At 37.8% G+C, this 26,880-nt stretch overlaps 1 protein-coding gene across 1 annotated transcript in view; it reads right to left on the bottom strand.

Annotated features, from left to right (window-relative positions):
- Window positions 1–1,731: 1,731 nt before the first annotated feature.
- The window catches only part of papolg (poly(A) polymerase gamma), a 79,634-nt gene continuing 54,485 nt past the window's right edge, over window positions 1,732–26,880 (bottom strand). The window contains exons 10-24 of the mRNA XM_062058817.1: window positions 22,052–22,124; window positions 21,832–21,952; window positions 21,664–21,748; window positions 18,895–18,948; window positions 17,969–18,088; window positions 16,645–16,754; window positions 16,306–16,427; window positions 16,079–16,236; window positions 15,411–15,484; window positions 15,046–15,224; window positions 14,901–14,978; window positions 14,767–14,826; window positions 14,553–14,656; window positions 14,368–14,468; window positions 1,732–3,643 (exon numbers count right to left, since the gene is read on the bottom strand). Of these exons, the coding sequence (XP_061914801.1) occupies window positions 3,468–3,643; window positions 14,368–14,468; window positions 14,553–14,656; window positions 14,767–14,826; window positions 14,901–14,978; window positions 15,046–15,224; window positions 15,411–15,484; window positions 16,079–16,236; window positions 16,306–16,427; window positions 16,645–16,754; window positions 17,969–18,088; window positions 18,895–18,948; window positions 21,664–21,748; window positions 21,832–21,952; window positions 22,052–22,124 (1,615 nt within the window). The 3' untranslated portion in view covers window positions 1,732–3,467. The remainder of the gene's footprint in view (window positions 3,644–14,367; window positions 14,469–14,552; window positions 14,657–14,766; window positions 14,827–14,900; window positions 14,979–15,045; window positions 15,225–15,410; window positions 15,485–16,078; window positions 16,237–16,305; window positions 16,428–16,644; window positions 16,755–17,968; window positions 18,089–18,894; window positions 18,949–21,663; window positions 21,749–21,831; window positions 21,953–22,051; window positions 22,125–26,880) is intronic.

Here is a 26,880-nt window from a genome sequence, read left to right as displayed (position 1 = left end):
ATGTATTACAATAAATGTACACAATTTGAAGTTGAAGATTATGTTGTACATAATGTTGCCATCTAATGGAATAATGTACATTTGAAATATTGTAGTAAATTACTGTCGTCATTGCCATTTGCCAGATGTATAATTGTTGCAGGTCTGCAGTTTAACTTATTTTATGTACGATCACCATTTACAAAACGGTATTTTAATCTGACCCTTTCAACTCCATCCACTTGCTACCGCTTGTCCCTTTCGGGGTCGCAGGGGGTGCTGGAGCCTATCTCAGCTGCATTAGGGCGGAAGGCCGTGTACACCCTGGACAAGTCAACTCGTGGCTATTAATAAACCGGCAAAGCCACCCGTGCCCCTTTATTGCCACATAGGGGCGCTCTACTGACACCTTTTTTTTTCCAACAGTGTACAATTAGATGGATAAAATCATAAGTAAAGCAAAGATTTTTTTTATTTTGTTTAAAAAAAGTTTGGAAGGTATATTTGTAAGAACAATGGAGAATAATAGTTTAAAAGCTATGCAATGTCATGCACTACATATTTTTTCTGTCAAAATGGAAAGAACAATACCTTTAGTAAGAAAAGATAAAGACATTTTTGCCAACCGTAAGACTTTGTAGACCTCTGAGACAGGATTGTCTTGAGGCACACATCTGGGGAAAGGTACAGAAAAATATCTGCTACCTTGAAGGTCCTAATGAGCACAGTTGGCTCCATCATCCATACATGGAAGAAGTTTGGAACCACTAAACCAGGACTCTTCCTAGAGCTGACTGGCCGTCTAAATTGAGCGATTGGGGGAGAAGAGCCCGAGTCAGGGAGGTGACCAAAAACCTGATGGCCACTCTGTCAGAGCTACAGCATTCCTCTGCGGAGAGAGGAGACCCATCCATCTCTGCTGCAATCCACCAATCAGGCAGGTGTGGTAGAGTGGCCAGATGGAATGCATTCCTTCGTAATAGTTTTCCAAGATGCTCAAACCATGAGAAACAAAATTCTCTTTGGTGTGAATGCCGGGCGCCATGTTTAGAGGAAACCAGGCACCTCTCTTCACTGGGCCAATACAATCCCTTCAGTGAAGCATGGTGGCGGCGGCATCATGCTGTGGGGTGTTTTTTTTAGCAGCAGGACGTGGGAGACGAGTCAGGATAGAAGGAAATATGAATCCAGCAATGTACAGAGACACACAGACCGCCTTTGAAATTAGAGGGAACAGTGTATATTTTGTTTAGAGTTCAGATGGAATTTGATTTAGTGTGCGGCTTAGATTTGTTGGGCACAAAGGACACGTGAGCAGTGTGCAATTGTGCAGGATTGCACCTTAGAGGGATTGTTAGAAATATTATTGTTCGAGTGGAAATCGGGAGAAATTAATAAAAATGATTGTACTAGGAGATTTTCGTGGGGGAAGGGCGCTGAAATTTGGTAGTCCCTGGAAGAAGTATGACTTTGACGCATATTATTTCCAGGCATTTGCGGGCCACATCTGCCCCCCGGGCCTTGAGTTTGACACCTGTGCGCTACAATTATTCACAGTACTGTAAGGTTTTCCTGAAGTACATGGTCAAATTAGGTATTAATTTCATCTTAGTCTTGTAGGGCAATATACATATTTTGTGAAACAACCAGCATTGTAAACCTGTTGCTGTAATTACGCATTTTTAAAGTGATTATTTAGATGCATCCATATAAATATATTTGACAACAAAGTTTAAGCAATAAAAACACAAATAGTTTTCGGGGATTTAATGGTTGTACAGATTCATTTAAAGGAAGTGATAACACATACAAAAATACCCTTTCAATACATTTTTAGAAACAAACATCAAAACGACCTCTTTTGTTAAATGTTTCAGAACAGTAAAACAGAGTTGTGTTCCAAAAAGACCTACCTAAAGTGAACGCTATTAAAAAAAGATCAAATGGTACAAATATAAATTAAGTGATAAGAATACCCCCAATAATGAAGAATATGCTTTTTGGTGGGGGGGAAAAAAATGTCTGTACATTTTTTGTGGGGAAAATGGAAAAAGAGCTAGTCTGTCTTAACAGTACCTGCTATGAGGAAGAAGGCGCCTTTATGGTTTGAAATGCAGCAGCACACGTTGTATACATCATCTTTTGTGCTGACATCCGCTCAGCTTCCGATGAATTAATGTTGGATGAGGGCCTTTTGGGGGGGAACAGTTTCCGGATGCCCTCTACCTTGTGGCCCAGGAAATGCCTTTTAAGAACCTCCACAGGAGGTGCAGAGGGTTAATACCCAAAATGAAGGGAATTTTGACACTTTCAAAAACATAACCACATATTCAAGCACACAAATAAGCACATGGAATCGCAAAGCTTTGAACCAGTTTTCATCGAGCACCGCACACCTTGCTTTAATAGTAGGAAAGTGAACTGTAGGCTCCATACAAGGGTTGGTAGTGAATGTTTAGCCCTCAGTGCCAATATGGCTGACCTGTTGACTACAGGTAAGCTTTAGAACGGTTTTGTTTAGACTGAAGTAGAGCATAAAAAAGCAAAACGTAACTTATGTTTTGATTCAGTCTACAGCAAATGACTGTTGCGTTTTTTTTCCCCATCATTTGGAACCAGCCACACCAAGAACTGATTCATTTAATCACTCCAGAAATCTCACTTTCCCAAGCATTATTAATCAGCTCCAACAAGCACCAAAAAAGCGCTGCAGCTGGGCCCGTTTTTGTTAGTTACACACGTAAGACGGACATAAAGCTGGAATCCTTTTCAGTGGTTGAGATGGTCCGAAGAAATAATTTCTGTCAAATCCATGCAAATCTTTTAACGAAGGCTTGCTGCTTTATCTAACTATTCAGGACAAATAAAGAAAATAATAATAAAAAACATTTTTCAGACATTGTTTTTCCTTTTTAGATAAAACTATGATAGAAGATCAGATGATTTGACAGTGAGCTTTGTTTGTTTTCTTAAGACAAAGACGTTATGTACATTAACATTTACTGTACAAAATTCTGTTTAGGACGAGAGATAAAGACAAAAACAAATCAGCATACATCAGACGTGTGTAACAAAGGTGAAGAAAATATTGGGGCAATGTCCTTTTTTTTTTTTTTTTTTTTAAAACATGTAAACTCGAAGGAAATGGAAAAAGGGAAATGGGGAGTAAGGTGGTAAAAAAAACATGAAAAAAAAAAAGAAAAAAACAAAAAAAACAAAAAACAAGTCTACTTTACTTCCTGTCTGAGATCTGTAAGCATTGTATAAAATGTACTCCAGCTACAAATGTCTCCATGACATCAGCAGCTCTGCCCAAATCACCTATTTACTTACTGGTATATCTGTAACCTCTGGAGATCTGAGGTGAAGTGTCCGTCCTCCTGCGCGACAGCCCAAACTGCGCGACCAGAACATGTGAACTTCTGTGTTAGACCTGACTACAAAGCCCCACCTCTGTGCATTTATGAATCCAGACTCAATATGGGAGTTCACGCTATGTGGGTTCTGGCCTTCTCTGTTTCTTTCAGCCTCTTTGCCTGCTCTTCCATAGAGGGAGAGTGAGGTCTCTTAGAGGCTGCTCCGTTGAGAGGGTCTGCTCCTCGGCTAACTAATGTGGGGATGGAGCTGACAACCGGGTGCGTCGAGTGCTTGGATGCAACTTGTTCTGCAAAGAGAAAAGCACCAACAACAGCTTGTTATTCATTGAACTTGTTTATCCTAATAGTACCTCAAATATTACTTCGAAAAAGTAAAACGCTGTATATACTTTCTGGATGCACTGTAGCGTTCAGATCAGGAGATATTGTTTTGATTGTTCTTAGTGTAAAAATTGATTCATAAACGACATAACCGATGCAAACAGGTGCAGGAGAGACAAGCATAGCTGATAAGGATTAGTAGAGTAGACTAGACTTCCTTTTTATTGTCATTCAAATTTGAACTTTACAGTACAGATAAGAACGAAATTTCGTTACATTAGCTCATGGTAGTGCAGGATAAAAAAGCAATAAGGTGCATATAGAAATGTATTTAGAGATTCAAGTACAGTGAAGAAAATATACAGATTTTTTTCATGCTTGTCTGTTTATCTCCAGTTGACAGAAAAGTGGTTCATCCTGAACAATTTAGGAATGTTAGAGTACGTTCACACTTGAACCTTCTCAGTGATGATGCTAGGTTTTCAATATATTGAAAATCAGTACTCACAGGTAGTGATTTTAATGGGAAATTCAATGGGGCTCCAATATTTTATTTTTCTTTCTATTTCTTACTTTTCTTAAATTGTAGTATTATAATCTTTTAATATGGTTAAAAGTTCAGTTATGCTCAAAATAGAGATGTAAAGGTTTTGTAGATACTACGGTATTACAGTTTCAAAATCTTCTCAATAATGCCATGACGTGTGACTGCATCAAATGAAAACCTGGTGTGTAGTTTTTTTTCTGGCTCTTTTACTTTGGCTGGTCTGAAAATAAACTACATCTCCAAGAATCCTCTGCACAGTACCGGTCCGCAATGTGGGGGTGTGAAGCAAAAGAGGAAGCAGGAAGTGATGTGTGTTCCATTTTGTAGTAGATAGAGGAATTGTTTTTTTCAATATCCGTTCATAACTTTTTAGTTTATGTTGCCTCTGTGGCTGAGCATGCCGTGCCGAAGGAAAGCAACTGCTGCACACCGAAACAATCAGGAAAAATACAGAAGTGTACAGTTTTTTGCAAATTCATAAAAAAATTTTAAAAAAAGAAATAGCACATGGTCATAAGTATTCAGACCCTTTGCTTAACACTAATATTTATAACTCATATGCTGTCCATTTCTTCTGATCCTTCTTGATAGTTCTCCTTCATTGGAGTCTAGCTGTGTTTAATTAAACTGATTGAGTTTGATTAGGAAAGGCACACGCCTGTCAATATAAGACCTGACAGCTCACAGTGCATGTCAGAGCAAATGAAAATCATGAGGTCGAAGGAACTGTTCAAAGAGATCAGAGACAGAATGGTGGCAAAATCATTTCTGCAGCACTCAAGGTTCCTAAAGTACCAGTAGAATGAAAAAAAAAAGTTGCCTCTATATTGAAGCTTTTATCATGTATGTCTGATTTACAACACCAAAAGACTTCCACAGTTTGGGAATAAATAGATATCATCAAAATAGTATCAATCTCACAGAGATTCCTGAGCCATTTTGAAAGATAATGAGGAATCCAGTCACATGATCACGTGACGTCCCGCTAGGAACCAAAGATCCCCTTCCCTATCAACAACAATGCGAATTAATCAAACTTTGTGAGAGCCAATAACTCTTTTGGAAAAATTACGATCCAGGACCTTATGTTTTTGAACCCGCGCACAAAGAGGATGAGCAATACGTTTTAGAAGCAGACTGATGGATGCAGTTTCATTGGGACACTAGCATTCGCAGCATTGCTAGGTGCTAAACATACACACTAACAATAACAAACCAGAATAAAACAAACACTGTAATATTTCCACTCTCGCTGGGATGCCAACCAACAGGACGCTCACACAATTCCGTTTATATATAAATTCAATCGCAATTCTCACAAAGGGTTAAAAAAAAGTTCCTTCAGGAAGCGTCTTGTGGGGTCTATTTCAACATCCCGGGATGTCATAATCGACCAGCCTGTCAGACCATGGCCACTTTTGTCTACTACCAGATGAGAGATGCATGAATTATAATCTAGAATTGTGTAATATGTAATGTAACATGCTTACATTGTATACATGTTTGAAATGAACAGAAAGAGATCAGAACATAATTTACTTTTAGCAAGTTTGAAACGAAGTAGAAGCAATCGTTGGCTTAGTGTGTCAACAATAGCAGCTTAAGCTAGCATTAGCTCACTGCTACCAATGAGCCACTAAAATAGTCAGTCTGCATTGGCGCTTATAATAACAATATCACTCATATTTGGGTAATTTTTAGGTCACCTCATTTAAATGGAATACTGTTGGCAGATTCTGTATGTTTTTAAAGACAGTATAATGAGGGCAACAGAGGACCCTCGATCTGTTGAATCAATTGTTGGCTATTTATTTACGATTTTGAATGCATAAAAAAGCCAAGTATGTGTTCTTCTCTTACATAAGGATTGTGAATGTTACACACCAAATCTCATTCCAATGTTTGCGTATTTCCAGTATGACTGATCTGATAACATTGCCTCATAATCCTTAAATAGAAGAAGTTAGGGACGACCATAACTCTTCCTACACCTGGCCGTCCAGCAACCGAGGGAGAAGAGCCTTGGTAAGAGAAGAAAAGAAAAACCAAAAGATCACTGTTGCTGAGCTCCAGAGATGCAATAGGGAGATGGGAGAAAGTTCTACAAAGTCAACTATCACTGCAGCCCTCCACCAGTCAGGGCTTTATGGCAGAGTGGCCCAACGAAAGCTTCTCTTTAGTGCCAGACATACCGTATGAAACCTGCGTAGTTTGCCAAAAAGACACGAAGGACTGATGAGAGAAAGTTTGAACTTTTTGGCGTTAATACTAAGCGTTATTTGTGGAGAAAACCAGGATCATTACCTGCCCAATACAATCCCAACAGTGGTGCATGATGGTGGCAGCACCATACTATGGGGGTGTTTTTCAGCCGCAGGGACAGGACGACTGGTTGCAATTGAAGGAAAAATTAATGCGGCCAAGTACAGAGAAAACCTCTCCAGAAGTGCCCAGGAAACCAGACTGGGCCGAAGGTTCACCTTCCAACACGACAGTAACCCTAAGCACACAGCTAGGACTGGCTTTGAAAAAACTCTGACACTTCTTGACTGGCACAGCCAGAGCCTTGACCTAAACCCAATTATGCATCTCTGGAGAGACCTGAAAATGAATGTCCACCAATGTTAATCATCCAACCTGACAGAGCTGAACAGGATCTGCAAGGAAGAATGGCAGAGGATCCCCAAAACCAGGTGTGAAAAGCCTGTTGCATCATTCCCAAGAAGACTCATAGCTGTGCTAGCTCAAAAGGGTGCTCCTACTCAATACTGAGCAAAGTGTCTGAATTTTTCTTTTTTTAATAAATTTGCAAATATTTCTTAATTTCTGGGTTTTTTCTGTCAAGATGGGGTACTGAGTGTACACTAATGAGAAATAAAATTAACTTTTTGGACTTTAGCAAATGGCTGTAATGAAACAAATCACGAAACATTTAAAGGGGTCTAAATAATTTCCATACCAAGTGTACATTATTAAAAGTTAAAATGTGAGTTAACTTTGAGTGATTGCATTTTTAAAACTGATACAACACATTTCCACTGTAGGAGATTTACTTTCAGAGAAGCAAAGTTGAGAGACACTGTGGATGTTCCCGCACAATTCTTTGAACACAAACATAATGCTAAAATGTTCTAATCATATTTCTAACTACGAACAATTACTTTTAAGTGTTCAACTGTGTTTATTCTAAACATTCCTGCCACTTCATTTTACACACCATAGCATTTTAAGTCTTTTTTTTGGACATATACCACAGCAATATCGTGCCGTGGCCTTAATACAGTGATAATATTGTACCGTGAGATTTTGTTATCGTTACATCCCTAGTTCAAAATGTATCTGAAATTAAACAAAATGTTGTGTTCTCCAATCCCTTCTTCATAGGGGCGATTAAAAAAACAAAACAAAATCGATTCAAATCTGAATCGCGATTTTTATTTATCCAATTCTAAATCAACTGAAAAAAAAAGGAAAACCAATTTGGACTTTTTTTTTTTAAGAAGAAGAAGAATCAATTTTAAAAAAACACGTTTTTTAAGCCACCTCCATGCTTAAACCCTGCTTGTATATGGCATATGTCAGAAAACAAAAGAAGGTTTTGTAACATTTAACCTGTTTTGAAAATGTTTTATTATGGGCCTGCTGCAATGCAAAGCGTCCATTCACATGCCGCAAAGATTGTGGTACATTTTGTGGTACATGGCTACGCTTTTGAGGAATTAACAAACAAAATCGGCCAATTGAATTGGTACATACCCTTTTAATGGAGGATTGCTTTGAGAAAAACGCAAAAAAAGGCTAGATTACCTCCTCTCGTAGCACAGCCATACTATCACATAGCTCGGTGCTTAATATCTCATTTTGTTCACACAAATGTCTACTTTAACCCAAGCTAAGTTTTTAAGTCTAATGTTTGGTTTTGGCTGGATGGCCGTCAGAAGGAGGTGAGCGCCATCGGGGTTCCCCCATTAAAACTAATGGCATACACACTAATTTACTACAGGGTGGAAGCCGCGAAAATACGCAATTTTTTTGTGAAAACCTGTCCTCACGGCCACATCTTTCATCCCAGTGTCATGTGTTTCGGTGAAAGTGTAGACACACATTTACTGTCTCAGAAAATGTCACTTTTATGGAGGTCATGTGTCCCATTTCGCTTCTGTTGGCCCTCAAAGCCAAAAAAGTCAGCAAAATCTCTCATGGACTCCAATGTTAAATGTTAGCGTTCAAAACCCAATAAACAGAAAAATTCCTATTTTCTAACTCGCTCAAACCTGGCCATTTTTACACTTATTGAAAATCTAAGAACATTGGAACGTTCCCCAAAGCCTTGAGGCGCTCAATGTGTGTTTGAAAAGTCGATTAACTCGAAGCGTTTCACCACAATTAGACTTTGTTGGGCAGGAAGTTTTTCAACAAATCATACAAAAAAATGTTGTTGTCATTGTGTAATGGCCGCACCGAGCATCTAATTACATGAAGTCTTTTGAAGTCACGTGCCAGCCCTCCCTTTAGGTTTTTGTACAGTGGCATAAATAAAAGTTCAATGGGCACAAAACGTTGACAACAGAGCCACCCCTTAGTAGAAAATGCAAAGTTTTTTCAATATGCGGTAGTGTCGAGCAAGTCTGTTAGACGATAACTGTTAGCATACGTGTGAGAATGTTAGCATGCTAACGTTTTTACTAGCTTGTCTTATATTAGCATGCTAACATTTTATGCTAGCTTTTTGGCACCTTCGTATTTCTTCTAACCCACTTAAATGCTAGCATGCTAACTTTAACCAGGTAACGTTTGATGCTAGCTGTATAGCTAAGTTTGGATGTTTAAACCTAATCGATCCGAGATTTTGCTACTTAGTGCTTTTGACCAAGTGAGAACTTGTGAGAACGTTAGCATGCTGACGTGTTTTGCTGGCTTCTCTTATATTAGCGTGTTAAATGTTTTATGCTAGCTTTTTTTGCCACTTTCTATGTTTACACCAACAGTGAATAGCGCATTTTGGTATTTCTTCTTACCCAGCCATGTGCTAGCATTATAATGTTAGCATGCTATTTTTTTCAAGTAATTTCACACTTTATTTTATTTAATTCCACAGCCATACATCTTAGAATCATATAACTTGGCATGTGACACATGCCTGTTAGCATGCTAACATTAGAATGCTAGCATGCTAACTTTGAGCTATTTTTGCAACTGTATAGTTACCCATACATTTTCTTCCGGGGATCAAATAACTTGATGACACTGGCTAGCGTTAGCTTTCTAACTTCTTCGGGCAATTTTACAGTTTTTTGTACAGTTCCGCAGCCAGACACCTTAGGGTCAAAGAACTTGGTAGGTGACACATGCTACCTGTTAGCATGCTAGCTTTTTTGAGCTCATTTTGCAGCCGTTTATCCCAAAATTATTTTACACGATATGTGACACAAGCTAACATGCTAGTACGTTTGATGCGTTCCATGCTAACGTTTTAGGCTCCCTCTTTAACTCATTTTGTACGGTTATACCTAAAACTCACCAATTCGAACACTCAGTGCCATCTTAAAAGTATGGCGGCTTCCACCGATCCCCTGCCAGAGGTTTCCGGGGACAGACAGCAGGCCCATCAAAATTTCCGCAGGAATTTTCTTGTTTTAACTCCTATACCAAATAATTAATTGCGAGAATCTGTTGGAATCGAGAATCGTGTTGAATTGAGAATTCTGAATTGAATCGTCACACAGAGACTCGGAATCGGATCGAATCGTGAAGTGCCCAAAGATTCCCACCTCGACTGCTTACGAGAGAAAAACAGGATCTCGTCGGAAGCGGGATGAAAGTATTTTTCATCACCACCACAGGAGTTAAGCAATATATTGTATTACCGTATTTAATTAAAGCTAGGCCGCTATACAACACCATTGACACGAGTGAGCAGCATTGAACAGTGGAAACGGTTGATCTAGTCTGACATTTTTATCTTTTATTGTTGAAATAAAATACGTAATTGTTGTTTGTAGTGGATAAAATACCATGTTGTGATGCTGTGTGCAGGTGACCCCCTGGGCTGAACACATGCACGGTGAGTTGAAAATGGTGCTTGTCTAGTCTGCTGACAAAGTTTCTTTTGATAGTTACTAGGGCTGCAATTTCAGGCATGTAAGCACCCTTTGAGAAAAAAAAGAGGAAAACTAATGTAAATAAGAGGAAAATTGGCACGAAGTGGTGCCACGCAAGCCCCAAAAGAACATTTTGAAAATCAAGACTACATTTCCTCAAATTGGGTGCATTTCTACAATATATTTTATGTGGTACATTAAATACCACATAATTTTTAGTTTTTTAGTAGATAATTTACTAACATTATTCTAATTGAAAATGTAATGTAAAATTCTACAACATGCATGCAAAGAACTAGTAAAAGGTTTCCCATTTGGCAACACTATCTTCGGGTAATATACTTCCGGTGTTGTGACCTCTGTTTATATCCATCACATCAAAAATATACCTGGCTACTAATACATACTCTAGAACTACAACTAGTTTGGAACTAACAGTGTTCGGGTTGTAATCATCCAAATATGATTAGCAGCAAAGAAGACAGCCGTCAACTTTGTGACTCGGAGAGCGAACGGAGGCGACAAGTAAGCTGGTTAGATCCTGCTAACTAGCGAGCTTGTTTTGGTGTCTCTGATCGTCTACCTGTCCTGCAACTTACTGCAGTGTTAAGGCAAAAGGAACAACAAGTACCTGCGGCTGATGTGATCGTTCAACTTTTGTTTAGATCGTTTTTTTTAAATATTTCACAAAAAAAGCGCACAAGTGATATTTTGACGCAAAAATTAATGTTTAAAAACATGGATTTACGTGTTTTTGCTGACATATGACATGGCTACAATTTACAACTATTTTGATTGTCCAGTAGTCACCAACAATCTTAATTGTTCAACTAATAGATTTTGAAGCGAATTCAGTGGCTCTAATTCAATTCAAATCCAGCTTGAAATATTTTTAGATTACTTTATTCAGAAATATCTATTTATACTGTAACTGTGCTGCTCATTAGGCTGTTACAAAAATAACTATCAAATTTGTGTCGATTCATAATTAAAACAAATTAAGATTCAATGAATAAAAACAAAAATACAAAAAAAACTTTCAGTTTTTATAAATAACTACCGGTATATCAAATTTGACCTCTGAATGCATGTCAAATTTAAAAAACGGTGATTATTAAGGATGTCTAAAAAAATCAGCTGACTTGATATTGGCATCAAATCACATGAGTACTGTCTTTTCTGCCGACGATAACGACTAGGGATGTAACAGTATCAAAATCTCATGGTACGATATTATTACAATGCTCACGTTACGATAATATTGTGGTATATGTAAAAAAAAACTTTTAAATGTTATTGTGTGTAAAATGAAGTGGCAAGAATGTTTAGAATAAACACTTACTGTAATTGAACACAAACATAATTCTCAAATGTTCTAATAGTGCTGGGTGATATGGCCAAAAACTATATCACAATATATATTTTCTATATTGAACGATATCGATAATTGTTGATACTTTTTATGACTTATTTAAGTCTGCCAATAAATGCAGTAAAACATTTTCCAACTTACCAAGGCTGCTATTTATCAGTGGAGAAGGTGTTTGGTAGCCAGGTAGGATGAGCGCCGCTAAGGTAATAAAATTATAAAAGTAGATTTAAAGGTAGTTGCAGATCTGAGACACTAGATGGCAGTAGTCTATAAGCTATTGAACACTACTCAAGACTAGTTTGGGGAAGCTACTCATTAACGGAAGTGTCAGGATGTTACCGCACGTCTTCAATAAAACCAACAAAACTAAAGACAAGTTTCTGTTATTGAGTTAATATGTCAAGATATTACAGTTTCTCTTCTCACTCCATGCAATGAATCCACAGCAAGACAGAAAGATGGCGCAAACCACACTGGTGTTATGAGAGTAGCGCATGTGTGTGTGTTCCTTTAAGAATGGCAGTGTGTACTGTTGGGTAAGTGACATCAGTGAGTGAGTGAGTGGAGGAGTGAAGTAAGCAAGCAGCAACATGCATGTGCAGCAGTAGTGGTGACTGGCGAAGGTGTCCGTTTGTGTCCTGCAGAATTATCGGTAAGAATAAAGCGACCAAATTGTCACGAGTCGGTGGCCTCATCATTGTGACCCGAAAGCGGGGCTTAGCCGACCCATTGTCAAGTAAAGTGAAGGGTTTTACCCCCCGACGAAAACATTGGTCCTGGAAGGAACCCTGCTCTCCTCTACTGTGTCTGGGCGCTGAACAGCAGGCAAGATGTTAACACTCGGTAGTTGACACTGTTACGTGATTGGCTGTTAGAGTGTTCTTCCCATTGCTCAGTAAATCCTGTTAACTGATTGCCTGTTAGCGTGTCCCCCCCCGTTTCTCTGTGACACTTCCTGTTCCCGTTAGTTGGTTTCCCAAAGTGTGAGTGACTTCAGGAAATGATTGCTTGATAATTTCTGGTTTCTTCCGACAAAAAATGTAAATATGTATCGGATCTTCTATCGAACGCATTTTATATTGATATCGAGTATGTGTCTATCGCGATACATATTGATGTAGTATTATCAGCCCAGCCCTATGTTCTAATCATATTTATTACTACAAACAAGTATATACATATATATATATAATTTTTAAATATACTTTCAGTTAAATATTTTTAAACTGACAATATAAACACCAAATTTAACAAATGTTAAACAATAATGTTGACGTTAGTGTATTTCAACTTCCAAGAAACAGTGTCTTTTGTAGTGGACATCTTATATCACTTTGGAAAATGCTGATTCTCAAAAAAGTTAACTGACATTTCATGTTTAAATATGTAAATACCTCACAAATTGATGCTTGGCCTTGTTGGCATCAAATATATTTTCCAGGTGATGGTTTATCAAGTAGCTTCTCATTTTTACTTGTGTACCGCGCAGTGTCACCAAACTTTATTTTGTCCGCGCTGCCCCCTGGTGCCTTTCTTACGTAAAACATGAATAACATATCCACTTAAAACACGAGTTGATTCAATGTTATTGGAAAATAATGTGCGTTAAAATATCACAACTTCTGACCGGCTTAATGTGTCGTTCTGGAAACACTCCAGACGAAGGCCAAAGAAGTTGTGTTTTCGCCAGGAGTTGTTTGTTAGCAACATAACTCAAAAAGTTATGGATAGATGATGAAAACTCCCGGAAATGTCCAAAAAAGCAATCCTTTCTCTCTCCTTTATGACCTCCCACACACGGACCTCGCACACTCGCTGTAGTTTACTTCCAGACCGGCCAATTCAAAAGTGCCAGCAAAAAATTACACTGACGCAAGTTTCCATTTTATACTGTCACACATCACGGCATTATTGTGATGATTTTGATACCGAAATACCGCAGTATTTACAATACCGTAACACCCTAATATCGATGCATGCAAATGATGACTTAATCAAATCGTGCAGAGGAATTCTTTCCATGTTTTGCCTTTGGATTTTAAATGTTTGTGTCACACAAAGTGTAGCTTTCCAAATTGTATAGTTGTATTCTTATTTGGGAATGTATTAATAGTAGTATTCGTCCTATTTTGAACAAACAAAGTCAATTTGTGAAACGCATCCCGTGGCATCACAGTAAAGGAAGCATAATGGGTTCATTCATTACACCACATCTCAACTCATATTAGTTTGAGGGAAGTTTGGAATTGGTTGATATCATTATTGGAAATTAAGTGCTGCACAGTATCAGTATATCGTTAAAAAAAGCTAACAAACAAATAAGACTGTCAACCAAACATCAAAATAAAATATTTTCTCCCTGAAAGAAAATCTAAGCTCATACTGTGGGTGAATCAATATTCAATGTGTGCTTTTAATTTAATAGTTGTCTTTTTTATACATAATTAACACACAATAGCATTAGATTACTGTAAAGTGATTGGAGTTCACTTTAATTGAACACACCCTTAAACTACATGCAAATACGCAGGGCACATTAGTGCATTTAAATGCAAAGGGGGCGGGGGGGAAAGATGACTGCATGTCTTTGCAGGTTGTTTTAACTGTGGTGAGTTTGGACGGATAGAACAAGGCATAGTCTTTAATAGTGATGGGAGGCATAGCACTCACTCGAGCCAATAACAGGAATGGACATGCCCCTTTCTTGACTGGCAGGAGGTGCCTCAGTGGTAAGGGTAGCCTCAAACACTGGGGGCTTAGGAGGTGTGACGCTGTAAAACAGAGAAGAGACATTAGGTAATTTATTTATTAAAATAAAATAAAATAAAAAACACCCAACATAATTTCAAACGTACTTGTGGCGATTAAGAGCAAGTTTTATGGAATTTTTGACAACACGACAGCTGTTGCTGGCTGGCAGAGGTGAGGAAGCGTCGGGCAGCTCCATGCTAGGAAGCCTCTGGTGGGAGAGACAATTGTAGTGATACCACTTGCATTTATTTTCCTGCTTTTATAAACCAAAAGCTCAGAAGATAACAGAAGCCTTTTTGTTGATAAAAGATGTTTCACCTGTGTTCTTGGAGTATCAATGGTCGGAATGGGCTTAGCCTTTGATTCAGCTAGAGGAGTCTAATTGTGAAAAGACAAACAAAACGTTTGGCTCTGTTTTGAGGACAGTTAAAAGAAGCACTCGACACACATACAATGTTTGATTTCTCTCGATGCGTCTCTGAGGATGGTGGAAGTGGCTCTTTGAACGTAGGTTTATCAGTAGGTGCCACCTGCAGCAAAATAAGCATTGCTATAAGACCAAATGTGTTTAAGAAACAAGCGCACAGATAGTCTTACCTCTGTTTCTTTTGGCCTTTTGGCATTATCTTCTTGTGTAGGCGAGTGAGGTCTCTTGACAGCTCCATTGACAGAGTCTTCCTGGCTCTCAGGCTCCTCTTTAGGGCTGCTTGCTTCATCGGGAGTCACATTCCCACATAGCGTTGAAGAGACAGAGCTACTTGCAGGTGGAGCGTTCGCTGTTAACATTGCCAAACAAAGAACATACAAGCTGGATTACTTCTAAACTTTCAATTATAGCTCGATATATGCTGCGCTATTTTATAGCCCAGCAAAAAAAATCAAAATCAAATCAAATCAAGTTAAGTACGTTAAGGCACAGTTAATGGAAAACTCACTAGAGCCAATAACGGGGATGGACATACCCAGCTCTTTAACAGTTGACGCTGAACAGGATGCAGGGGAGACCTCCAAAAAAAGTTGTTTAGGGGGACTGACACTGAAGAGGAAAAAAGAGATAAGAAAATCAGTTTTGGAAACAAATGATAGCTAAAAAAAAAAAAACTCTTCTAAAACTGAAGTTAAACTTTTTCCACAAGGTACACAGATTACATTATGGTAATTTTCCTGTTGGGAATACTACATACATGGGTAGAGTCATGTATAAAATATTTAACATAATTATTAAATATCAGTCAGTCTTTGTCATTAAGTCAGAACTTTCCTCAAAGTTTAAGCACAAAGTGCATTTCAGAGCACATTATCAAACCAAGTACCAAACTCAAACTTGGAAGGAAATTAATTAAATGTATAATGTATGTATGTATAATATAAATGAAACATGTCTGCCACGACATTAGACATGTCACTTTGATATGTGCAATGAAAAAACTAAGGAGCAAAGCCAAAAAACATATACAAGCAAAAGCGGTTTAAATTCAGCACTCTTCTGCTGAATTTAATTTTAGATTGTGGTTACTGTTCCTTATTGTCAATTAAATACCCTCATCTTATGATATACTCAAGTAAAAAGAAAACAAAAATAACATATTGTCAGGAGGAACTGAGTGTTTTATCAGAATCAGAATCATACCCATCTTCTGTGTCGTCTGTGGGCTTGGAGGGTTTGCTGGTGGGAGAGTTTAGGGGGGTCCCTGAGTCGGTATCTCTTGAACTGTCCAGGTGACTGCTGTCCAGAGAAATCCGCTTGGAGCTCCCTCCATTGGAGCTGCGGTTTAACTCTGCTATGCTCTGAAGGAGACGTTTGGATAAATTAAGTGGAATAAATGACACAATGCCATTCAAATAGTGTACACTCACTCTCTTCTTCTTCTGTACCAATTCAGCAGGAAGGTACTGATGAAGCTGCTTCTTCTTCACATGTGTTGCTTCAATCTTCATCCCATCTTTCAGCATGTTAATGTTGTTTGCTTGTCTATAAACTACAAGAAAAAGGGGCCTTGAGGTCATTGGAGGACTGGTTTGTTTTAGTGTTAGCACATTAGCCACACCCAAAAAAAGCTGCTTCCCTGTAGACCAGGTGGTTTAATTTTAATGTAATATGTGCACGTTTTACAGCAAAGTAATGTTGAAAGTTAAAGTGAACAGTGGGAACAAGATTTCAAGAATGAGTGTATACAGTACCAAAAAATAACATACCGGTGTCTGTGAAGGACTGGATATCAAATGTAAGATCGATATTCACACTCTCCGCATTCTCCACCTTTTTGAAAATGATCCCAATGAACCACATGGAGACAAAATCATTCCTGTAAAACATTTGTAGAAAATAACTTCATTTGATTTCATATTTAGTACCTATGTACAGTAGGGGACATAAGGTAGTAGATCCAATGCTGATATTGTAAGTTTATCTTCTTACAAAAATATGTACAGTCCATCATTTTTGGTAACTAAACAGAGGTAAAAATCCCTGAAATACTTTGAAGGAAGGCCAAAAATTATTTTTATTTGATTGAGTGAAATACATATTGCTGGGTTGCAACCAGTGACCGATAGGAAGTCCTTCTTACTTTCAGGTTTCATACATCTCAGAATGGCCACTGTTCAGTTGCGCCACTGGCTGTGAGACGGTTGAATACACAAGCCAGATATCATCAAATATCTGAATGCGGTTGAGTGAATTCATACACTCCTAAGAAGCAAGACTTCTCACAAGATTTAAGAGATGTTTTATTAACATCACTGAAGTTGACATTTCAAACTATCTGGTTGTCCACACTTCCTTCAACACTTGCAAGAAGTTCAAGACCTACAAAAGTACAGAGGCAAATTTCTTTACATCTAATAGGGTCCACAAATTAGGTATCAAAGCCATAAGAGACAATGTTGTACTTTAATATATTAGATTTATAAAACTGTGTGATTTATAAAAAGGCTCAGGCTGCCTATCAAACAATCAATAATCATTAGGCTTAACATATTTTTAATCTTTATTTCTGAAGAACATATTTAGCTAGTAAAGGGTATTAGCAAGGTTTTCTTGACGCCAATCATTGCATTGTACGTTCTTAACAAAACAACACATCAATTCCATGTCAAATTAGAAGAAACATGCTCATATATAAGTATCTGGAGAATAAGAAAAGCAACAATCAAATAGGTTTTTACAGTTTATTTTCTTGATCATACAGACCTTTGACCAAGTAGTCGAGCGTGTTCAGACTTGGTTCAGCATAGCAGACACATTTATATAATTTTATGGGTTGTTTTTTGAACCGTTTACCCTTTATGATGGATTATTTTAGGAAATGTAATTAACATTGTCCAAAATACGAGTTGGATCAATTTTTACAGGCGAGAACATCACATCTATGTGGCATTTTTGCTGTTTTCTCTTGAATTATTCAAACAAATACACTTGTTTGCCCCTCAAGTGCTGCAGGCCAAGACAATTGCACCAGGACGGACCGTCACATGCAACCCAGCAATTTCCTCTTTAAGAAAACCAAACCGAACTCACTCATTTCGGTTCTCTTTGGACCCGGGAAAGGACTGGGGATTGACATGTGCAAGGGTAATATACTCATTCCTCTCAAGGTTTCCCACCAAAACACGAATCTTTGACTCAACAAGTCCAATCCTGAGGGAAAAAATATTGTCAATAAAATCAGTTATTACTTGAAAAATCTACTTTTGCTTGATATTTTTGGATAATTGTTATTACACATGAACCACTCAAAACGTTTGTGATCACTTGGAAATATATTGTTTTCATGCAATTTATAAATTAGAATTAATCTAATACTGTGCATCAATCTTCTGGTAGTAGGGATGCGTACCAAAACTCAGTGCAGACGTTGATGTAAACACAACAGCAACCTGACCTAAAAGCTAGATATCGTTAATTATCAATTTAGTGTCACTGAGCTGAGGCAAAAATAAGGTATTAACGCACAGTCAACTGTTGAGAAGGTGTTACACTAGAGGTTAGTTTTTTTTACCAGCACGGTAAGCACCGTGCTAAAATGCTCAAGCTGAAACACTCAAACATTTGATTGTACTTCTCCGCAAAAGATGCAAAATCCGCTACTTGCAAAAAGTACTTGAAGGTGACATTGTGGAACAACGTTTTGTAGGGAACTTTATTTTTCCTCAGTTAATTCTGCCTTTGCAAAAGTAACATGTCTTCTCTACACATAGGATGCCGTGCTTTACGTTTGTTTTTTGGAGCCTTGTCAATCCATCATACACCTTTTTTCCTGATGCCTGTGATCTCATTTTGAAGTTCTTTTATTAGTATAAATGTTTGTTGACCGTATACTTTCAATCCAGCCTCCGCTTTGTCCCATTAAAACCGGAACAGTTTTGTAACCTTATCCTAACGCCACACACTAATATATATTAATATAACGATACAACAACAGACAAGCTCTAAAAGGCACTTACCATTCTAAGTGATTTTCTTCTGTGGAGGCACTGGCTGTCAAAACAATGTAATGCCTGTGGGAAAAATCATAAGATGTACAGCTCATAAACACACACCACCAGCTACCTTGATGTGATTAGTCAACTACATACTGTAGATGTAATTGAACAATTTATCCAGAATCTGTAAAATACCTAAGGTACACCACAACTGGTAGTACAATATTTTAGTGTTGTTCACACAGGATGTGTGACTTTAGACAATTACGAACTAAATGGATGGCATGTGACTAGTAATAGTAGCTGCTAATGTTGAAATTTAAAGTGTCCTACAGCTCGGAAAATCCCTATTTCCAGTTCTAACACCACATTTCCCTACTTTAACAGATCACAAATTATGTTTTACCCTTTTTACCGTACTCCCCTAAAATTCTAATCCCAAACAATTTCCACAGCTGGAATGTATGAGAATTAATTTAATGCAGAATTAGAATGAATGTACAAGTTGAACATTGAAGTTACAAAATTTGAATTCAACCAAAGTTTCTGGAAAAAAGTGCCTCAAATGTAGCACACAAATGAGACGCCATGCAAAATCTGGACAAGAATAGCCATATTATGTCACTTTCATGGAGCCCACCAAATCCTGGAAATAATGTCCATGAGGCCAATATTTGTGTGCAATGGAGACTTATTTTTTATTAAATGACAGAAGTGTAGTGGCAAAACGGCAGCTGTGAACACATTAAGAGCATCATCTCGCCACACTTCTTGAGTGTTTCTTAGTGATGAAGGCAAAACAGGAGTTGCACGCTTCAATCATGGCTTTAAGATAAAGGAAATACTAACCTAAACTTATATACCAGTTGTTGTTACAGCCCTAATATAAAGCATAAATGTAGAGCTTATGTCACTAAACAAAAGGGTTTGAAGCAGTAGATTGCCAAAAGGAGATTGAGCGCAAACAAACGTGTTTTCATGTGATATTAGATTTTTAAATTCTTATTACATATAGTCGTAGCGCTGTACATTAACAGTGAACTCGCGCTTCATCCTAACATATCTAAAAATACAATAATAAAATGAAATCCAATAAAAAACTAACGCCAACAAACGTGAAGCAATCGTGTCGGCTTTTTTTTCTCGATTGAGCCGCCAGACATGCCACATCATATGAAATTTTTTTAGCTTTGACTTTTTATTCAGTGGTAAATGTGGCACATTTTCTTTTGTAGTTTGTTGCTGTGTTTTGTCTCTAAATGCATCTTATGTTTAGCTCATTTCAAGTACATGTGTGACAGAACTTTTGTGTAAATATCCCATTGAACTAAAAAAAATATTTTTGGTCATGTATGTAAAGACGTATTTCAAAAAGTCGAGCTGATATTTGTAAATCTTTGTTGCACTTGGTACTGCAGCAAGTGCCTTATTCTTGAATTTTTTTCATCCATGCGTCATCTAGCAAACATAATACATCTGCCTGCAAACAGTGCCAGAATGCAGCTCCCCTACCCCCAGAAAGACAAAACAAGTAAAACTATTACCTACTTAATTAAAAGTAGGGTTTCTCCTTAATGTGTATGATTGTGGCAGTGCGCCACAGCAACATTAGCCGGCACAACTTAAAAATTAGGATTTTTTAAGTGAATACAAAATAAAGTAATATGATGTATTGCAGGGTCTAGAAGAAGACAAAGTCTGACACTATTTAGATTCTATTGCCAAATGTATGCAAAAAGCAGGCCCAATTACAACAAGTATTTTCTCTGTGCACACATCTGTTTACGTGCTTTACTCCCAGACACACAACACTTCCTCGTTCTCTGCCAACACGGTGTGTTCACTGACCATGGGAAAAATGTACATCATAATGCACTCGCATAAACATTAACACCAGCAGGTAGTTACAGTATGAATGGATATATATATAGTTTATTATTCACGCACTATTAACTAGTGATGCACGGAAAATTTTGCTACCAATAAAATACGTACTTTTCATCACCGGAACAGCGCTGACGAAACCAAATGATGTGATGACGTTATACATACATACGGAGTTGTCTGGATCGGAGGCAGCTTGTCTGTGATTTAGATGTACTTTAATGTGTCCAAGATATTCCCACAAAAAGTGATCTTCAAAATGTAAGATGACCGTGGCGGATTTTTGGGGCAGGAAGGCTCCCAGCAGCGCAAAGTGTGACACCAGGCTCTCAGCAGCTTGTTTTTCATTGCGAACATGGAGCGACAGAAGAGTCTCTAAACACGACTCAAGAGTACAGTCTAAAACAACCCCAGAAATAGATGCTAGATTTGTTTTTAACTTTAAGTAACTAAAAGGATTGGCAAAATCACTAGAAAAAAAAGTAACTAAAAAGGATTGGCAAAATCTCTCTAAAAAAAAGAAAGAAAAAATGTATGTTAATAATATAGTAAACAGATTTGTTTTAAATGTATGTATACATGAGTTTGCCTTTTAAAAGAAAATATATGCATCATAGCAAACAAAGTGATGACGTCAATATTGACCACGTCCCTAACCACACTCCCACACTCCCACTCCCGGTATCTTGGCAATCAAGGGGAAACCCTGTAAAAGCAGTGTCATAAATTTGCTAACATTAAACTTTTTTCCACAATGACCTGGCAACCGTCTAATATGATTTTGCAACCCTCTAATGTGATCTGGCGACCCCCTAATATGATCTGGCGACCTCCAATGGAAGTCTTCAGACACCAAGGTTGTGAAAAAACGGCATTAAAAGATTGAATATCTAACGGAACACTTACTTGTATTTCTGGAAAAAATTGGGTGGCTCAAAAAGCTTTGGCCATTCAGCTTTGCCCTGAAGAATCTCATCTGTGACACTGAGACCTGATTATATCAGAGATAAATACCAAAACAGTATAAAATAACTCTATACAATCATGAACAGAAAGAAGCGCAAAAACAATTACCATATTCAAACTCCTCGCTCATAATGGTCCGTGTTGATGAGGAGACGTTGTAAGTAGAGTTTTGCTGAGGGTAGGCAGGTGTGATGATGGGCATCAGGTGATATCTGTCAGAAGGGTTCACCTAAAGAAAAAAAACATGGATCTTGAGACTGGAAGCGTGCAATCTGATTTCTGCAATTTTAATCCAAGTATATCCCTAGTATTACTGATGTATACTCACTCGAGGATCCCATACAGGTAGATTCAGATTACTATCCTCGGGTTGCTTCAAAAGCACAGGATTTGGCCATTCCCTATGAGGAAAAACAATAAATTTTTTTAGCAAGTCTGTCAACTTGTCTGTCTAGAACAGGAATCTGCAATCCGCGGCCGTGGAGCTGCATGCAGCTCTTTCATGTGTCCACCCTGGCTCCCTTTGGCTTTGAAACAAAATGTCAATAAATAATGGCAATTTAATTTAATTTAGTTATTATTTGAATGTAAGTTATTTTGGAGAGTTCGGTGATCTTGTAATATAAAAATAAAATATATTTTAATATTTTGTCAATCAAAACGAACGTCACACCTCCCATGCCTCATCTTTTTTCTGCCAAGCAAATGTATTGTTTTTAGTGGTCAGCCCCCCGGTAAGCTAGCAATGGACATATAAAAAAATAAATAAACATTTCTGATGAAAATAGAACATTTAATTCTTCATGGACAGATTAATTTGCTTTCACTGTTGACAAGGTTGGTTCACCTGTGTGCTTAATATGTGGGGGGAAAATGGCAAACAACAACAAATAAAATGTTGCAAGACATTTCCAGAACAAACACACAGTACTAGCGAAAAAATAACCAGCTAGAGATGGCAGAAAAAGAGCAGTTTTTGGAAATTACTGCGGAAACTATAAGTGGTGTTATCATTACCGATCAAGCAGAGTTTATGACTCCAGGTGGGCTTTATTTGGTGGGAAATGGGCTCAAATGGCACTTTGTATGCTGAAGGTTGCAGACCTCTGGTCTACAACAACACCTCACTCTCGAAAGGAAAGGTGAAATGCTGCCATCAACTGGCAACTATCAGTTTCAAATCTTTTCCGCAAGTGTCTGCTTGCTGTTTTTTGCATTTCCAATGAGAATGAGTTAGGGAATTCTCATATTTCAAAATAAAGAAAAAAATACATCCAACCATATTGTTTCTGCCGACCACAATGATTAGGGATGTCCCGATGCCACGTTTTCGTTTGTGATACTAATACCAATCCTATACCAATCTTATTTTCTTCTTTATTGTTGCTTTGATACATTTGTATGCTGTCCTTTACTTAATATAACATCTAGAAACATTATTTCAACTGCACAAAAATTATTCTGCTCAGATAATTCAATACTGCTGGATATCAGACACTTTCATTTTGGACGATAAATATAGAGTATCAAATTGGGTCTTTCATACATATTTTTTATATTAGGATTTTTGATTGAAATACAGCCCCTTTACAACCCAGTGCAATCCATATTAAACACATTACAAATTATAGCACAAGCAACACTTACACTTACAGTATGTCCAAAAAGAATAGGAAGAAGCAGAGCTTATTTGATCCTACCCCTATCCCATAAGTGTCTGATAATGATATCCGGGACTGTGCTTAAAATTTTTGGTGTACATATATATTGATATATAATGTATATATTGTGTTTTTTTATGTTGATTTAATAAAAAAATAAAAAATAAAAAACAATAAAAAAAATTTAAAAAATTATTGTGGGGCCCGGTGGTTGGGGACCACTGGTCTACATAACATGTCATTTTGGTTCATTGGTCAAAATGTTGCATAGATTATATTTTACAGACCGTCTTTAAGCCACTTTCTGACCATCTCCTCAGGATGTGCTATTTTGAGGGCGGTGTTATTCAAGTGCCTCCTATTTGTTTAAGTCTTCTCCTCTTCAGCCATATTGTAATTTTAGCACTTCCAAATTAAGTCTACTATATAGATAAATATAAACTTTATCAATACCCTGGGACGGTTCACCCAAGGAAATTTAAATTCCAGCAGCAGCAGGTAGCACCAAAACACAGGAAAATACTAGAAACTAGAATATAAATAGAAATAAAATACATAGAAGTTACTACTATAAAATATGCATTTCTATACCGGTATATACAGGTGTTATAGTAGGGGCAGTGTTATTAGCAGCAGTGTGTTGTGTTTGTAGCTGTCCTTGTGTTTATAAACATTTGGTCGGACCTATTTGACCTCCCTTCGGAAATCTTTATCAGTCCCCTTGCCCCCCTTCTACCTCCAAGTGAAAAGTTGTAGAGTTTGATGGCAAAAAGGACATTAGTTCTTAAGTTTGTTGCACTGAATCTGGGGAGAAGCAGTCTGTCATTGAACAAGCTTTTCTGGTCACTAATGACAGTGGGCAGAGGGTGGCTGGTGTTATCCATGATGGCCAGTAGTTTGTTCATGGATCTCTTCTGTGCAACTCTCACCAAAAAATCCAGATTCATGCCGAACACAGAGCCGGTCCGTCTAATGAGCTTGTCCAGTCTAGAGGAGTCCCTCTATAATGTGCTGCCCCCTACCATATCATGGAGTAGAATAGTATGTTGGTCACTACAGACTGGTAAAACATGCAGAGGAGTTTCTTGCAAATGTTGAAGAATTGCAGCCTCCTGATATTAGTACATTCTGCTTTGACCCTTCCTGTACAGATAGTCATTGTTCCATGCCCAGTCCAGCCACACCGAAGTACTTGTAGGTGTCTACAACCTCCACCTGAGCCCCCTCAATGTTCAGTGCTTGGGGGCGTGGCCTGGACTTTGTCGTCAGCAAACTTCTGGATTTGACATGATTCAGAATTGTAGCAGAAGTCTGAGGTGTGAAGCGTAAATAGAACAGGAGCCAGCACAGTCCCCTGAGGCATCCCCGTGCTGGTGACTAAGATGTCAGATGTAATGTTTTTCATCTGTACATACTGTGGTCTGTCTGTGAGGTAGCTGGAAATCCAATACACCAGGAGTGGTGTATTGCATGCTAATCAGTTTGTCCTGAAGCTGAGTTTGTCCCCCCAGAAAACGACACATAAAAGAGCAAATTCCAAACGGAAAATTATTTCAAGAATATTTTATAAACACTTCTGCAATGCCTCCACGACTTATGGGGATCCTAAATACATAAAACAGATCCCATTTGGTAAGAAAAGTTGGTTTTGCATAATAGGCAGAGGTGGGTAGAGTAGCCAGAAATTGTACTCAAGTAAGAGTACCGTTACTTTAGAGATTTATTACTCAAGTAAAAGTAAGGAGTAGTCACCCAAATATTTACTTGAGTAAAAGTAAAAAGTATGTTGTGAAAAAACTACTCAAGTACTGAGTAACTGATGAGTAACCTGTTCGTTTAATGATGACGGCAACAAATAATGCACAAAAACATAAAAATAGCAATGAGCAAATTCAGAGCCAGGAATATCTCTTAAAAAACTAAAAAAATAATATATATTACCGTATTTTTCGGACTATAAGTCGCAGTTTTTTTCATAGTTTGGCCGAGGGTGCGACTTATACTCAGGAGCGACTTATGTGTGAAATTATTAACACATTACCGTAAAATATCAAATAATATTATTTAGCTCATTCACGTAAGAGACTAGACGTATAAGATTTCATGGGATTTAGCGATTAGGAGTGACAGATTGTTTGGTAAACGTATAGCATGTTCTATATGTTATAGTTATTTGAATCTTACCATAATATGTTACGTTAACATACCAGGCACGTTCTCAGTTGGTTATTTATGCGTCATATAACGTACACTTATTCAGCCTGTTGTTCACTATTCTTTATTTATTTTAAATTGCATTTCAAATGTCTATTCTTGGTGTTGGGTTTTATCAAATAAATTTCCCCAAAAAATGCGACTTATACTCCAGTGCGACTTATGTTTTTTTCCTTCTTTATTACGCATTTTCGGCCGGTGCGACTTATACTCCGGAGCGACTTATACCCCGAAAAATACGGTAAATAATAATACATTAACATAAAAAAAATTAAGGCAAATTGAGCCACAATAACTTAACAGCACCATAGGCGCAGTAGGCAGAGATTACAAAGGAAAATAACAAGTTAGCCTTTACCCAAACCATAAACTGATAGGTGTGGGCTGCACGGTGCACCTGGGAACACACTGTGCACTTCTGATTGGTGTTTATATGCATGCGTGAGTGTGTGTGCGACTGTGCGTGTCTCTGTCTGTCTATGAGGCTGCAGTGCGTTAATAAATGTCCCCACACGATGTACATTTGACAGTGATTCATAGCAGGGAAGCTAACATCAGCCTACGGTGACAGCCAAAATATCTACTAACGTTACTTACCGCGATGTGCTTCCTCAAATTTGACGTTGAGTTCATGTAAGCTTAAGCTTGTTAATCATGTGACCGCCTGGCTCTGTTTGATTTGTGAAATGGAGTCAAACGTCACCAGTGACTGCATTTGATTTGTGAAACGGAGTCAAACGTCACCAGTGACTGTATTTGATTGGTGAAACGCAGGCATGCGATAGATCCTACTTTGAAGGTCTGTCTGACAAACCAAAACAAACAAAGCTTGCATTAACAGATCGATAAAAATCAGTAGCGAGCTGAATGTAGCTAAATGGAGCGGAGTAAAAGTAGCGTTTCTTCTCTATAAATATACTCAAGTAAAAGTAAAAGTATGTTGCATTAAAACTACTCAATTTATCCCAAAAGTTACTCAAGTAGATGTAACAGAGTAAATGTAGCGTGTTACTACCCACCTGATAACAGGTGACCTTTAATTTGAGTTTTGTTTAGATTTATTAACAAAGGATTTATATATTTCCAATAGGCAACATTATGGATTATTCCTAATTTAACTTCTCTGTAGTACTCTTAGTGAATTAGGTGTACTTTTGTAACAGAGAATAGTACAGCGTTTGGAGTAATTTTTGATTCTGAATTTCCTTTGCCTTATTTAATATTGAAATATTTTGCAACTTTATGTTATACCTTCCAATTTTCCCTCCATTCATCCACTTTC

Source organism: Entelurus aequoreus, linkage group LG09 (assembly GCF_033978785.1).
Source record: "Entelurus aequoreus isolate RoL-2023_Sb linkage group LG09, RoL_Eaeq_v1.1, whole genome shotgun sequence".
Taxonomy (NCBI): domain Eukaryota; kingdom Metazoa; phylum Chordata; class Actinopteri; order Syngnathiformes; family Syngnathidae; genus Entelurus; species Entelurus aequoreus.
The sequence above is the reverse complement of the archived record's forward strand: the minus strand, read 5'-3'. Positions and strand labels throughout refer to the sequence as shown.